This window comes from Dryobates pubescens, chromosome 3 (assembly GCF_014839835.1).
Source record: "Dryobates pubescens isolate bDryPub1 chromosome 3, bDryPub1.pri, whole genome shotgun sequence".
Lineage (NCBI taxonomy): Eukaryota > Metazoa > Chordata > Aves > Piciformes > Picidae > Dryobates > Dryobates pubescens.
The window spans coordinates 23431570-23446995 of NC_071614.1; the positions used below are offsets into that span (position 1 = coordinate 23431570).

General features: G+C 58.9%; 1 protein-coding gene across 8 annotated transcripts in view; it reads right to left on the reverse strand.

Moving 5' to 3' along the window:
- Positions 1-1315: 1315 nt before the first annotated feature.
- The window catches only part of DNMT3A (DNA methyltransferase 3 alpha), a 41243-nt gene continuing 27132 nt past the window's right edge, over positions 1316-15426 (reverse strand). For 6 of the 8 annotated variants that reach the window (XM_054179801.1, XM_054179806.1, XM_054179800.1 and 3 more), the window contains 16 exons: positions 9452-9661; positions 9197-9355; positions 9009-9116; positions 8337-8493; positions 7921-8070; positions 7604-7648; positions 7048-7127; positions 6785-6897; positions 4955-5138; positions 4493-4828; positions 3382-3472; positions 3143-3291; positions 2961-3046; positions 2391-2460; positions 1879-1997; positions 1316-1790 (listed from right to left, as the gene is read on the reverse strand). In XM_054179801.1, coding sequence (XP_054035776.1) covers positions 1649-1790; positions 1879-1997; positions 2391-2460; positions 2961-3046; positions 3143-3291; positions 3382-3472; positions 4493-4828; positions 4955-5138; positions 6785-6897; positions 7048-7127; positions 7604-7648; positions 7921-8070; positions 8337-8493; positions 9009-9116; positions 9197-9355; positions 9452-9661 — 2199 coding nt within the window. In that variant the 3' untranslated portion in view covers positions 1316-1648. The remainder of the gene's footprint in view (positions 1791-1878; positions 1998-2390; positions 2461-2960; positions 3047-3142; positions 3292-3381; positions 3473-4492; positions 4829-4954; positions 5139-6784; positions 6898-7047; positions 7128-7603; positions 7649-7920; positions 8071-8336; positions 8494-9008; positions 9117-9196; positions 9356-9451; positions 9662-15426) is intronic. The other 2 variants (XM_054179804.1, XM_054179807.1) reach the window with 1 other exon arrangement.

Below are 15426 nucleotides of genomic sequence, written 5' to 3' on the forward strand. Positions count from 1 at the left end.
AGAAGAGCTATGCCCAACACTGCGGGCAGCACCAAGGTCCCATCCTGGATCACAGGGGCATTATCCTCCTGCCAACCAGCCTGCCTCTACAGATGTAGCACCAGGGTCCAGGCACCCACAGCCATCCCTGTCCTATGCTGAAAGCATCCCAGCTACGCTCAGGCACCACTCCATCCTGCCTCCAGCATCCCTGACAGCAGCACCGGTTCGGCAAGACCCCAGTTCGCAGCACCTGTGCCCCAGCCCAGCAGGCATGAACAGGCAAGGTGCAGGCAGGAGCATCCCTGCTGCCACTGCCACTGGGTTAGGGCAAGGGAACAACCAGCACCAGCCTGGCCGGGGACGCCACGTACGCAGAAGAGCACCAGTACGTTTGTATGCGGGGCAGGCAGGGTGGACAGCGCAGGCAGGGCAGGGCCACCATCGCTGCCACCACTGCCACGGGAGGCGATTCCTTTTAGGACAGAAAAAGGTTATTGCATGACTCGGGATGGAGACGCTTCCCGCCCGGCTGCTGCCCCGGCCCCGGCCCGCGCCGCTCGCTCGGAAAGGCCCGGCACATAAGGCAACATGGAAGCTGATGTCTCGACTCACCCCGCTGTTTAAAAGCACCATTATGAAGTCAGGTTGTACAGTAGTAACAGTACCTTTTATATATATATATCTATATCTCATATCTATCATATATATATAAACTGTAAACAAGAGGTAACAGCGGCTTCTAGAATTTGCTTTCTTCAAGGTTTCCTGTGTGGTAGGCACCCAAAAATACTGTAGAAAAGGTGTGTGGTGTGGTGTGTGTGTTCTCGGCTTCCCTGCCAGTTGGGTTGGCTCCTTATCACCAGTGAACGGTGCTGGTGGAATCAAAAAAGAGTGAGAGGCTCAGTCGCTGGGCGTTGCTGCGGAGCTGGCCTAGCGCCTTTCCCTGCTGCCTCGCGGCTCCCTGCAAGCTCAGCTCCCCGCAAGCTCACCGGGGCCGCAAGCTTGGCGTGGAACGGAGCCGGGGCAGGGCAGGGGGGGTCTCCCTTCGCCTCCTCCCAACGCCTCTCCCAGGGCTGGGCTTTTCCAGCTGCCGGTTCCCTTCCTCTGAGAGCAGAGCTTGGGCAACGAACGCCTCTTGTCTCAGCCCGCTGCTCTGAGAAGCAAGAAACCAAACCAACAGAAAAACCCAGCCAGCAAAAAAAGAAAAAAAAGAAAAGAAATAGAAAAGAACAAGAAAACCAACAAAAAGAGAAGAAAATTAAAAGGTTAACAACACCCTCCCCATCCCCCACCCCGCCCCCCAAACTGGTTTTGGTTTTGTTTGAGCTTTTTGTTGTTGTTTTTTTTCTCGTTTAGGTTGGGTTTTTTTGTCATTTATGTTGGTTGGTTGTTTTTTGTTTTGTTTTGTTTGTTTGCCTTTTTTTTTTTTTTTTTTCCTTTTCAATAGGCTAAAAGCTGAACATTGGAAATTCAGGAGAGGACACCGAACCCTTTCGCTTGGGGAGACGTCGTGTGCTGGGTTCCCACTGGGCTGCGAAATCCCATCTCTCTTCTGGGTGCTGACTCTTCTCTCATTCCGTGTTGTCACTTCTCTTGGCGTGGATGGTTTTGTTTCCAACTTGCTCTGCGCGTCACCAGTTCTCCTGCCTGTCTCTCTCTTTCTCTCTTAAACGCAGGCAAAGTATTCCTTCAGGGGAGCAAAGAGGTGGCGGATCACCGGCACGCTCCAGGATCTGCCGAGCAGTCTCTGCCGGGCCAGGCGGCTCATGTTGGACACGTCCGTGTAATGCACCGGGAAACCGAAGACCCTGCGGGGACACGGGGAGAGCGGGGTCACGGCGGGGTGCTGGCCACACCGTGGCACAGGCATGGTGAGCCACAGGCCAGCCTTGGTACCTCTCCATCTCTGTGCACCACAGGATGTCCTCCTTCTCGTTCATGAAGACAGGGAAATGCTGGTCCTTGCCCTGCTTGATGGAGTTGGAGCGAGTGGTGATGGTTCGCACCTTGCTGAACTGCAAGAGGCACAGGGCTTGTCATGCTGGGGGGGCTGTGATGGAGCCCCCTGCCCCAGGCACAGCGCTCAGGCTGGCAGGGTGCTCACACACATGGTGACACCTATTTCCAGGTTGTCATGTTCCTGCTCCACCCTCATGGAACCTCCCCCACTGCAGCCCAACCACCAGGAATGACCACGGGACCCCACCGAAGGACCTTATGGTGGCACCTCACCACGGGACCACATCACCACGGGACCCCACCGAAGGACCTTATGGTGGCACCTCACCACGGGACCACATCACCACGGGACCCCACCGAAGGACCTTATGGTGGCACCTCACCACGGGACCGCATCACCATCGGACCCCACCACCCGCCTTGGCCATATCCTGTGTGCTGGGGCTGACCTTTGCTATCCTGCCATGCTCCAGGCACTCCTGCAGCTCCAGCTTATCGTTGACTGTGGACGCAAGTGGCCTGGGAGAGAAATGAGGTGGGCACAGAGTAGGCATGGGGTGACAGTGCCACATCCCTATGCTAGCACCCCTGTGGGCACTGGACAGCTCTTCAGCTGCTGCACTGGGTGGCCAGGGCTGTTTCAGAGGACTGCGGCAGCTGATCCCCATAGAAGCCCTCCTGTGGCCCACAGCCGTGGGCCACCACCTGAGAGGGATGTGGAGGGTGGCTTCCTGCCACCCCCACCAGCACAAGGCAGCAAGGACAGGACCAGCCTCCTCTATGGGAGCCACCACTCTGGGCTTTCGGGGTGTGCTGTCACAAAGACCCATTTGTGAGCCCACCATGATCTTGCCCAGCACCAATATGGACCAGGGAACCCCCAAAGCCCTGCATGCCTGGGCTGGAGGAGGACCCAGAGGTTTGCTCCTTTCTGCATCCCCTGCCACCACTCCCACCTGGTACTGGAAACACCTGCCACGGGCACAGGACTGGCAAAGCTTTGGGATGCTCTCACCAACCTGTTCATCCCAGGAAGGTTCCCCCAGAAGTACCGCGCCCTGTGCGCTGCAGACACTTCTTTGGCATCGATCATGACAGGGTTAGACTGCGACAAGGAAGAAGAGATGTCAGTGGAGCTCAGCAGCCCCCATTCTGAGCCCCCAGGGCTGGATCTGGAGGGCAGTAAGCCCCCAGCACTCACCTCCAGGAAGCGGGAGATGTCCCTCTTGTCGCTCACGCCCATGGCCACCACGTTCTCAAAGAGCCAGAAGAAGGGCCGGTCGTCACCCTCCTTGGGCCGGGCCTCATGCAGCAGGCGGTAGAACTCGAAGAAGAGCCGCCCGGTGCCCTCTGGGCAGGAGAGAGGGAGCAGGGGGCTGGGATCAGTGGTGGGGGGCCAGTAGCAGGGGACAGCCCCAGCCTAAGTGTGGAGATACCTACCATAGAGCCCCTTCCTGGCTGGGTTGACGATGGAGAGGTCATTGCAAGGGCTGCCCCCAATCACCAGATCAAAGGGGCCCCACTCTTGTATCTGTAAAAGGGAGAGATGGCAGTGAGCTGTGTGCTGGCACTGGTGCTGGATGCTGCCACCAGCTCAGAGGACACTGTGCCAGTCAAGGGGGTGCACCCAGATACATGGGGCATTGCGGGATGGATGGAGGCTGAGCTCCCTGGTGGGACAGTGATAGAATTGTGTTGGTTATATAAAAGACCTTTAGGATGGAGTCCAACTGTTAACCCCGCGTGACCAGGTCACCACTATGTCCCTCAGCAGCACATCTGCATGTGTTTTAAACCCCCTCCAGGGATGGTGACTCCACCACTGCCCTGGGCAGCCTGTTCCAGGCCTTGACAACCATTTCCATGAAGAAATTGTTCCTCATGTCCAACCTAAACCAAACCTCCTCTTGGCAAAACTTGAGTGTATTTCCTCTTGTCCTCCCACTTGTTCTGTTGGAGAAGAGACTAATCCCCACCTTGCCCCAACCTCCCTTCCAGGGAGTTGTAGAGAATGAAGTGGTCTCCCCTGAGCCTCCTTTTCTCCAGGCCATACAACCCCAGTTCCCTTGGCTGCTCCTCACAAGACTTGTGCTTTAGACCCTTCGCCAGCTTTGCTGCCCTTCCCTAGGCACTCAGTGTTCTTCATAGAGTGAGGGAGTCCAAACTGAACCCAGTATTAAAGGTGTGACCTCAGCAGTGCAGAGTACAAGGGAGCAATCCCTTCCCTAGTTCTGCTGACCACACTATTGCCAGCCAGGATGGTGCTGACCTTCTTGGCCTACTCAGCTGCTGTCTATCAACAACTTGAGGTCCTTTTCCACCAGACAGCTTTCCAGCCTCTCTTCCCCAAGCCTGGAGTGTTTATGGGGTTGTTGTGATCCAACTGCAGGACCTGGCACTTGGCCTTGTTGATGGCCTGGTGAAGCTGAGTGTGGGGAGATGCAGAACAAGAGACTGGGCCTGTCTTAGGGACACCGAGACACTTTGAGGGGCCGTGCTGGCAGCAGGGGTGGGGGGAGCTGCAGTGGGGTTGGCTGTGAGGACGACGTACGTGTTTCTGAGTGACATTTCGGACGTCCCCGACGTACATGATCTTGCCCTGGTGCCTCACCATGCCCACAGTGATGGAGTCCTCACACACCTCAGAGGCAATGTAGCGGTCCACCTGGATGCCCAGGTCCTTCAGCACCAGTAAGCCTGTGGAGAACGAGACTGGAGTGGGCAACGGCCCCCCACCCCCCATCCTGACCCCCTCATTGGTCCCAAATGCCCCAAGAAGGGTCTCTGGGGACCCCCACCAACCTGTGGCGATGCCATCAAAGAGTGAGAGCACTCGGATGGGCTTCCTCTTCTCAGCTGGCACCGGTGGGTACACCTTCGGTGGGTCCTGAAAGGCAGGGGTGAGGGTCAGGAGGGAGGGGAGGCATAGGGAGCCATCAGAGAGAGGGGGAGCCATGGTGGGGAGCAGGGCTGGGACCAAGGATGAAGGGGGTCCTTCCACAGGGGCACTCACAAACTCCTGGTCGTGGTTGTTGGCGAAGAACATCTGAAGGCGTGAGGGCCAGTCCTCCCTCCGCCGCAGCAGCCCGTAGACCCCCTTATGGCCACACATGTAGCAGTTCCAGGGGTCCTCCTTGATGGCAGCTTGGGCCGCCCCTGGGCCCACCAGCAGGTCCACACACTCCACGCAAAAGCACCTAGGAGATTCAGGGACTGGCATCAGCAGTGAGGCTGGGGACAGTGGCCCTGGCATGACCACGCTGTCTCAGCTGGGAGTAAGGGCAGGCTGCAGTTGTGATGCATTGTGAAGGAGGTATGGAGGCCACATCACCTCCAGCAGCCCCATGCTGAGACCTGCCACATGCCCAAAGCTCAGCCAGCACTATGCAAAGATTCAAAGCTAGGACCTTGCAGCCTCACCAAAATCTCTCAAACCCACACTGTGACTGGCTTCACCAAAACCTCTCTAGATCCATGCTGGGACCACAGCATCACCAAAGACTCCCAGTCCCACCCTAGGGCCATGGTAGCACTAAAACCTCCTGTGACCGTTTGAGGCTGTGCCTTTAAGAAAGGGGCACACTGGCTAAATGTTTATAAAATATTTTGGTATTCTAAACGAATTTCATTGGCCAAGTTAAGGTGGGAGGCGAGGTTAGTCCCAGTGCGGCTGGAACTTTCTCTCAGTCTTCCTTTCTTCGCTGTCCCTTTCGGCTGGATCTGCTTCTGGGCTTCTTGCCAAGAGATAAGAACTAACTGACTCTCTATAACAGGCCTCTCCACTTCTTTCCCTGTCCTGCTAACCATCCTCATCTCCTTTCTACCTCTTTGGGGGGAGAAGGGAGGTAGGGGGGTGAAGGGGGCACAGGGGGAAGCCCCCTCTGTGGGGGGTCTGGTTCTGGTTGAGTTCATTTGCTGTATATTCCTGTATATATTGTACAATACCTGTATTTGTTGTGTTACATATAATCTGTTTCCTTGTAAAATACACTCTCATTTCTCTGACTGGGTTTAGCTGTGGTCTTTTTCTCAGTGGGGGAGGGAAAGCAGAGCCTTTCCTTTCAAACCACCACACCTCCCCAGCCCCATGCCAGGATTGTGGCATCACCCCCACACCCAACCCCACATCACATTGTAGGGCTGCCAAAACCTTCCCAGCACCAAATCAGGACTGTGCAATCAGCAAAGCTTTCCAGCCCCATGCTGGGACTTCAGCATCACCAAAACCTCCCCTAGCCTCATGCTAGGCAGGAATGGGGCATCACCAAAATGCCACACTAGGAGGACTGCAGCACCACCAAAACCTCACTGTCCCATACCGAGACTGTGGTATCACCAAAATGTCAAAGCCCCATACTAACACTAGCATCACCAGAGCTCCATGGTAGGGGCACCCCTAAAACCTCCCCAGCTCCATGCCAGGACTGCAGTATCTCCAGAACCTCCCAGCCCCACACTAGGACCATCCCCCAAAACCTCTCAGCATCATTCCAAGACTGTGGCATCCCCAAAACCCCCCAGCCCCGTACTGAGACTCTGGCATCACCAAAATGTCCCAGCCCTAAACCAGGACTGGCATCATTGAAGCCAGCCCAGCTCCACAGCAGCACTGGGGCATCACCAACACCTCCTCATCCCCGCATCACAAAACCTCCCCAGCCCTAGAACAGGACCACGGCTTCCTCAAAACATTCTCAGCCCTGGGCTAGGACCTGGACATTATCTAAACCTTCCCAATCCCATTGCAGAACCATGACACCACCACAACCTTCTAACCCCACAGGCCAGGACTGTGGCACCCACAGCACACACCCAGCCCCACGGCGGGCCGGTGGCCCCAGACCTGCAGCAGTTGTTGTTGCCACACATGAGCACCTCACGGCCCCCGCAGCAGATGGTGCAGTAGGACTGGTAGCCGTCATCGTCGTACTGGTACGCGCACTCCAGGAAGCAGTTCTGGGGAGAGCCAAGGTGTGAGTGTGGCATGGCCTGAGTCCTGTGCCAGGGACACTGGGACACCTCCAGGAAACCTCTGAGGGAGGGTCTCTGGGGGGTCCCAGCCATGCCTGCTCGCCTGGCAGTGGGGTTGCTGGTGCCATGCCATACCTTGCAGTTTTGGCACATTCCTCCAATAAACAGAGGGTGCTCCAGGGTCACGTTGAGGCTCCCACAAGAGATGCAGATATCTGGGGGCAGGAGGGGAGATATTACCCCCTAAAATGTACCCCCTAAAATCCTGAGGTGCATTCTGATGCTGTCCCAACAAACACTCGCCCCTGTGTCTGGTTCGCATCACTTTCAAAACCCTACAAGCCCCAAACTGGTGGCACCACTGGAACTACTGCAGTGTGACAAGGATCTATCCAGCAGACCAGCATTTCTATGACCTCCCTGTCCCCATCCTGGCCCCCAATGGCCTGCCCAGCCCTGCCTCACTCCATGCCCATGCTGGTGACCTTAGCCATGGGCAGTGTCCCAAGGGTCCCTGCCACCATCTGGGCAGCCTTATCTGCCAGGCAGGCTGAGATGGAACAAACTGCCCCTTGGGTCCCTGCTTTGCCAACCCCCCTCTCTGCCACTCAATTCTGCAGCCAGAATTGGAGCCCAGCTAAGGAGATACCCTCTGCCCCAGCCCTGATGCTAGGCACCGCCCCACACTCACCTTCTATGTTTCTGCACTTCTGCCGGACCTCATAAACAAGTCGCTCTGGGGAGGGACAAAAGGTGTCAGACTGGGGGAGGTATTGCCTGGTGCCAGCCCTGCCCCAGCCCACATCCCCTCCACACAGCCCCTGCAGTGGGGCAAGGGCAGGGGACCCCTAGGAGGGAAGGTCCCCAGTGAAGATGGGAGTGGAGAAGGGGCCATAGCCTGAAGCAGCTTTCACTCCACAGCTACCCACAGTGAGCTGAGCCCTCCTGGCAAGGCCACGGCTGAGGAAGGGTGGGTGCAAGGACATCCCAACACCTCCTGGGTGGTACCTCGGGTGCGCTCATCGATGATCTCCTTGACCTTGGGTTTCTCCGTTGTGCTTTTCCTGGGTTTCTTGGCGGGTGGGGGTGGTGCGTAGGCAGCTGCCTCCGGCTCGACCCACATCTCCGTGTAAACTTCTTTGTAGGGGTTTCGCTCCTCTGCAAGGGAGGTGTGGGGTCCCATTAGTGAGCTTACACCAGCAGGATCCCACCAATGGAGTCCCTCTAGTGAGAGTCCCATCAGTGGGGTCCTGGTAGTTCCATACCCACAAAAGAACCTGCCCGCCCCATGGCAAGCTCAGCCCAAGCTCACACCACCCCGGTGATGGCGAAACCTATGGCCAGGGGTCCTAGAGACAACTACTGAAGCCACCAAACAGGTCCCCGACCCATGAGCAGGACCCTGCGCTTCCCCCAGTGCTCACCTTCAGGGGGCTCCAGGCCCTTGGGTCCAGAGGGCTGGAAACCACCCAGGGCCCACTCAATCATTTGCTTGTTTTGGATCTCCACCACCTTGGAGGTGTCAGTCTCATCGTTCTCGGGGCATGCTGGGAAAATCTTCCCTGCTCTGCTACTAGCCACCTGCCAAGGAAGCCATAGGACCAGCCATCACACACCCACCCACCCTGCCAAGGTGGTCCCCATCCCTACCCCCTCATCCTGGATGCTCCAGATGCTGCCCCACCAAGTCCACAAAGGAATCTACATGGTCACTCTCCACACTGTCCCGACAAGAACCTCCCAGCACTGCCAAGAGCCCCCAAGGAACTCAGTAACCCTATGGAGATCCAAACCTCTCCAACAAGACCTCCCAACACCCCCAGCTGGGACAAGAGAGCCCCAGTGTTCTTATGAAGTTTCCCAGATACCCCCCACCTTCTAGGGGACACTCTGTGCCTCCTGCCAAATGCAAGAGGCGGGGACAGTTCCCACACACCCTGCCTGGAGCTAGCAGGATGGACTCATTTGGGCATCGATGTCCCCCTAGCCTCCTGGTGCTGGGAGGAAGGTGCCACCCCGCAGCTGATGACACCCTGCAGCCAATGCCCCCAAAACAACTGGTGCAAGCTTACAGCCAGCACCACCCTGCAGCTCACCTGCAGCACCTCGTAGATGGCTTTGCGGTACATGGGCTGCTTGTTGTAGGTGGCCTGATGGAAGGCGCTGGCAAAGGAGCTGAGTGGCAGCAGCTTCTCCACACAAACCTGGGAAATAGGATACAAGCGTGAGGACACCTGGGGACAGTGGGCTGGCAGGACCCTCCACCTCACAGGGTGCCACTTACCACCGAGAACTTGCCGTCCCCAAACCACATCACCCAACGGGTGCCCTCGGCTGCCCGGCTCCGGCCTGTCATCCACCAGGAAACAATGCGCCCAGGCCACCAGGAGAAGCCACGCAGCTTGCCCCACACCAGCTCGCCGATGCCGAAGCCCCGGCCATCCTGTGCCGTGAGGACATGGTCAGAGCCCAGGTGGTGCCCAGGAAAGGGTAGCCATGCACCCACCCCTCCCCCACAGCTTTCTCAGCCAATCCTCACCTCGTATTCAGGCTCATCATCAGCTGACTTGGAGGTGTTCTTGTCAACAGCATCGGCCACCACTGGCTCAGGTGTGGTGGCCACATTAGGGGAGGCAGGGTCAGTGGGCTGCTGTGAGGCGGGGGGACTGGCCTCCTCCTCCTTTTGGGGCTCGGTCCGCTGTGTCTCCTCCACGTTCATCACGGCAATCACCTTTGCCTTCTTCTCTGCCTGTGGACAGTAAGGTGGGAGAGACTGGTTAGGGCATAGCTCACCCTGCACCCCAAGGTGTAGGCCACATTTGGTGGCACCACCTGGCTTCTGACTACCCAACAGGGTAGTGGGCATGTGTGATTCCCTTGTGCTATCCACCCAGACACCACCCTCCTACCTTGTCCCCTTTGGGTACTCCTGCCTGAGTTTCCCTGTGCACAGGGAGAGGACAGTTTGAAGACCACCTGCAAAGCTGCCAAAGATGGTTCTGGACAAAGGAGATGACAGCTGACAGCCCCCCAGGAGCTCTGTTTCCCCCTGGGGCTTTGTCCCTGGCTCCTGGCCAGGCAGGCTTCCCCTGAGTGTCCCCTAGGACACAGCCTTTGGTCTCCTGCAATGTCAGAGAGGCAATCCCACCAGTTCTAAAACCTGTACATATTGTCTCACTCCCAGCCCGGCCCGGGGGCTGTCCTGTCCTATCCTGCCCAGTCCCCACACATTGCTACCACACCGGGTTCCCTGTTCCTGGCCCCCTTCCCCACCGCCCAACCCCTTCCCGAGCTCCTTTTAGTCCGAGCCCCTCCTGGAGCCTCTCTGGCACCTGCCCCAGGCTTGCAGCTCCATCCCTTGAGCAGATCCCCAGCAGGCGGGTCTCCCACGCACCTTCTCCTTCTGCCCCGAGACACCCATCCCAGACCTCTTCCAGGTGGCCCGATGTCCCACTTGCACCGGTCACCCAGCCCTGATGCCCTCCCCTGCCCGAGCACCCACTGTCCCCGGCTGGGTGTGCTCAAATGCGCTGGCCGAGCCGAACCAAGCCAACGCCGGGGTGCTGCCGGGACGCTAAACTCAGCCAGGCGGGGACCAGCCGGGCTCAGCCAAGGCGATCCGGGCTGTACTGAACGAAGATGGGCCGAGCCGCGTCCGGGACTTAGTCGAAACACTAAGCTCTGCCGGGCAGGGACCGCCGGACTAAGCCGAGCCGGACGGCGCAGAGCCGGGCCGGGCCCGAGTCGGGACACTGATCGCAGCCGAACAGTGATCAGCCTGGCCGAGCCGAGCCACACCGAGTCGAGTCGTGTCGGACTGAGCTATGCCGGACTGAGTGGAAACGAACGAGGCGGAACCAAGCCATCCCGCGGTGGCCACCTACCCATGCGGACAGGGCGCCGCGGCGGGCCGGTCCGAATCGAGCCGAAGTGAGCCGAACCGGGCCAGGCGTGCCGAGCCGGTCCGCGGGGCAAGCCCGTCGGTCCTTTGTCTGGGATCCCGGGTCACATGGTGCCTCCCGGCCCGGCTGGTTGGCTGCGGCGGGGAGGGGCAGCACGCCGCCAAGGGACAGCCCGGCTCGGCCCCCCCCGCACCCGCGCCTTGTCCCGGCTCGGCTCCGCTCGGCCCGCCTTGGTAACTCGGGTCACCTCGGCTGGACTCGGCCCCGGCTAGAGTCGGCCTGCCTCGAGTCGGCGGCTCGGCAACTCAGCTCGCCTCTGCTCGGCCCGACTAGGTAACTCGGGTCTGCTCGGCTCGGTAGCTCGGCAGCTCGCCTTTGCTCCGGTCGACTCCATTTGGCCCGGCTCGGCGACTCGGTTCGGCTCAGTTCGGTTCGTCCCCGCTCGCTCGGCTCTCACACCGTGGCCCGGTCCCGGTAGGCTAGGCTCCGGTGTCTCCCCGCAGTCCGGTCCCGTTCAGTCCGGCTCGTCCTTTCCATGCATCCCGGTCCTTTCCCCGCTGCCCAGCTCCGGGCCCGGTTGGGTGGCAGCAGCGGGCTGGGGGCTCCCTGGCCTCCGAGGTACTCACCGGCCCGGCGGCACTGCTCCGGTCCGGGCTGGATTTCCCGCGCGGGGCTGCTCCGCACCGCCTTTTGTCCCGGGGCCGCGGCCCCACCGGCCCCTTTGTGCTGCCGGGGCGGGGGGAGGCGGCAGCGCCCCGGGGGGCCTCGCCCCGCCACGGCAGGAATCCGCCGAGGGGCTGGACCCCACCGCGCTGGCATCGGACGGGACCCGCCGGCCCAGTTCGCCCCAGCGGCACACCAGTTGGTGAACGGATGGCTGCTCTAGGGAGGCCACTGGCCACCAGTTCAGCCCACTATGGACACTGGTCTGGAGAGCAACTGGCCCAGCTCAGCCTCTCGGCTCCTGCTGAAAAAGGCTGTTACCACTCAGCATGTCCAGAACTGGTGGCACTTATCTAGGACCACATCACCCAGTTCACCTCAGCCCCACATGGCACTGATCTGGCATCACATCACCCAGTGCAGCCCATCAGCACGCACTGTCAAGGCACTGGTCGGGGACCACATCCCCTCATACATGTCCCCCAGCAGCTGGATGCTGCGCAAGTTCCCCCTGGCACTGCCTGTGCCATGCCACATTCCTGGCCTCATGTCCCACCAGGCCATGGCTGCAAGGGATGTGCCAGTGTCACAAAGGTGACAAAGATGAGGTGGCAGCATCAACTGCCCACCATGTGCCCTCTCCTTGCCCATTGCAAGACCCTTAAGTGGGAGGTTGGGTGCCAACCTGCTCAAGGGGGTGGGGTACCTTTCTGCAGTGCCCAGGGTGCAGGACCAAGCCGTGGCACAGATGCCCATGGGATGCCAGCCTTGCCCTCCTGGCTTGGTGGATGTTTTTGGGACTCTTTTTTTTTTACCAACGCTGGGCAGAGCAAGGGCCCCAGTTGCAGCCCCTAGTTATACCCTGCCAATACCATGGCAGGCTGAGGTGGCCTGCCCCGCCCCCACCCCCCTCCCCTGCAGAGCAGTGGCTCCTCAGATTTGGGACCCCTTTGTGTTGCAGAGTGAAGAGACAATGGGGCAAATGGCTGTCACCCCCCGGGCAGTGGCAAAGCACTCCTGCCCTGCCAACCCCCACCCTGCCCAGGGGGTGGCACCTCAGCCAAACCATTCCACCCAAGGGACCCCATCTGTGCACCAATGCCAGGTGATGGGCCCCTCTGGGTCACAGTGGGGGGGTGACAGCAGCCCATGGGCAGCACGGGGTGTCCCCTCCAGGACTCCTCAGCTGTGCCACAGCAATTAAGTAGCTTTGGAAATCCGGAATAAAACGATCTGGAGACAAACCATCCCTGGTCAGATGATGTGTTCACCAACATGGCCAGGGGTTGAATGCACCTGGGGTGTCCTTGGGAAGACACCCCAGCCAGCGTCACCCAGGGGCACTAGGACGCCTCGAGAGGGGCATGGGGCACTCACTGCCTGGTCCCCTTGGCGGAGGGGGCAGCAACGATGCCAGGAATCTCCAGCTTTGTCCGGAGGAAATGTCCCATCGGAGGGTCATTAAAGAGAGATAAGCTGCATCTCCAGGGGATGGGACATCCTGACAATCAACCCAACCACTGCCCTCAGGCCACAACCCACTCTGCTCAGCCCCAGTCCTGCTCCTGTTCTGCCCCATCCCACCCCACCTCCATCCCCATTCCCTGTTCTGTCCTTAGCCCACCCCCATCCTCATCTCCATCCATCTATCTCCATTCTCATCTCCGTCCACTGTTCTTGCCCCACCTCCATTTCCATCTTCATCACGCCCTCATTTCCATCCCCTCTCCTGTCCCCATCCCCACAACCAGTCCTTGTCCCTTTCCAACTCCCATCCTCATCTCCATCTATCTCCATGTCCATTCAATGTCCCTGTCCCATCCCCATCCTCATCTTTATCGCCATCTGCTGCTCCATCTCCATTCTCATCCCCACACCTCCATCTTCATCACCTGTCTCCATTGTTCCATCCCCATCTTCATCCCACCTCCATGTTCTGCCCTATCTCCAATCCCATCCCTTGTCCTTGCCCCATCCCATTCTCATCTCTATCTATCTCCATCTCCATCCTCATCTCCACTGGGGACCTTCCAGGGAGGAAATGGCAGGTGCCAAATGGCTTCCAGGGCGGGCACCACTGGCTTGTGGCCCACATCCATAGCACAGGTGTCTGTGGCATCCCCAGCAGCAGCTGTGGACAGTCACAGCATGGCTACACCAGGGGTATATGCCTGGCATTGCTGGTGCTCCCCATGCCTGGCATGGCAGCAAACACCAACCACTGATGTGTTTGGCAAACCTGACTCCAGACACAGCTAAGTTGAGCCTGGGGGAGCTCATCCTGGCTGGGACACCCCATGAGGCCCACTGGTTCCTCAGCCCACCCTGTGCCTGTGGGCAGCAGCCACACACAGACTCCTGGATGCACAGCCCCTCCATGCCCCATGGTGCCAGCCCCTCAGTGGGATCTCCTTGTGCCCGTGCCAGCTGCCCTGAGAGGATCTGATCCATGAGATGTCCTAGTGCAGGTACCACACCAGCCCTATGCCCCATGGGGACACATCATAGAATCAGAGAATTGTTAGGGTTGGAAGGGACCTCAAGGATCATCCAGTTCCAACCCCCCTGCCATGGGCAGGGACACCTCACACTACATCAAGTTGCTCACAGCCACATCCAGCCTGGCCTTCAAAACCTCTAGGGATGAGGCTTCCACCACCTCCCTGGGCAACCTGTGCCAGTGTCTCACCACCCTCATGGGGAAGAACTTCCTAACATTCAATCTCAATCTACCCATTTCTGGTTTGGTTCCATTCCCCCTAGACCTATCATTACCTGACAAGGCTGTGCCAGCCTTGCTCTGTGTCCTCTGGGAACATTGTGGCTGTGCCAGCTGTACCCTGTGCCCCATAGGGATGACCTAGCCATGCCCCGTGCCCCTTGGGGACACCGTGGCTGTGTCAGCCACACCTTGTGCACCATGGGGACATCATGGCTGTTCCAGTCATGCCCTGTGAGATCCCCTGGCCGTGCCAGCCTCCTCCCATTGCTGCACAGTGCCAGTGTGATGGCTTTCAGCAGTGCAGGGCTATAAATAGTGCTGGGGGTGGTGGCGGCACACGAGACTTGTTGCCAGGGAGACCCACTGGCACTTAGGGACGACACTGAGAACGAGATGAGGGGGGCCATGGGGAACACCAGCAGGATTCCCACAGAGCCCCCACCCCATGGCACCCCCCAAACAGCTGTTGGTACCACAGCATGCCCACAGCCCTGCATATGCCCTGGGGCTCCTGCTGCCCCACAGCCTCCCACCATGGCTGCTTTCAGCTACGTCATGGCCCACAGCGGTTCCCTGGGAAACCAGCACACCCCAGCACATCCCTCAGCACATCCTGCAGAAGAAGGAAGGGGCCCACACTGCCCACACCACTGGTGGCTGCACACACCAGGCTGCAGGCGTCCAGAGAATGGCAGCTCAAGCTCTGCAGCCTACCACATGCCAGCACCACAAGATCCAGGCATGGTGGGGGTGGAAGGGACCTCTAAGGATCATCTAGTCCAACCCCCTTGCTAAAGCAGCACCACCCACAGCAGTTGCCCAGGAGTGCAAAGACCAGGAAGGTTTGGAATTTCTTTGGAGGGAACTCCACAACCTCTCTGGGCAGCCAGGTCCAGGGCTCCAGTATGCTGAGAGGGAAGAAGTTTCTCCTTTGCTCGGATGGTTCCAGATTGTGCTCATTGGCCCTTGTCCTGTCACTGGGCACCACTGAAAAAGCCTGGCCCCATCCTCTTGCCATCTGCACTTTAGCTATTGATGAGCATTGAGAAAATTCCCTCTCAGTCTGCTCAGCAGAAGGGAAGAACCTCCCTCAACCACACTCTTAATACAATCCAGGAGACCACTGACCTTCTTGACCACGAGGGGACAGGGCCCCCTCATGGGCAACTTGTTCACCACTCCTCCCAGGTCCTTCTCCACAGAGCTGCTTTCCAGCAGGTCAACCCC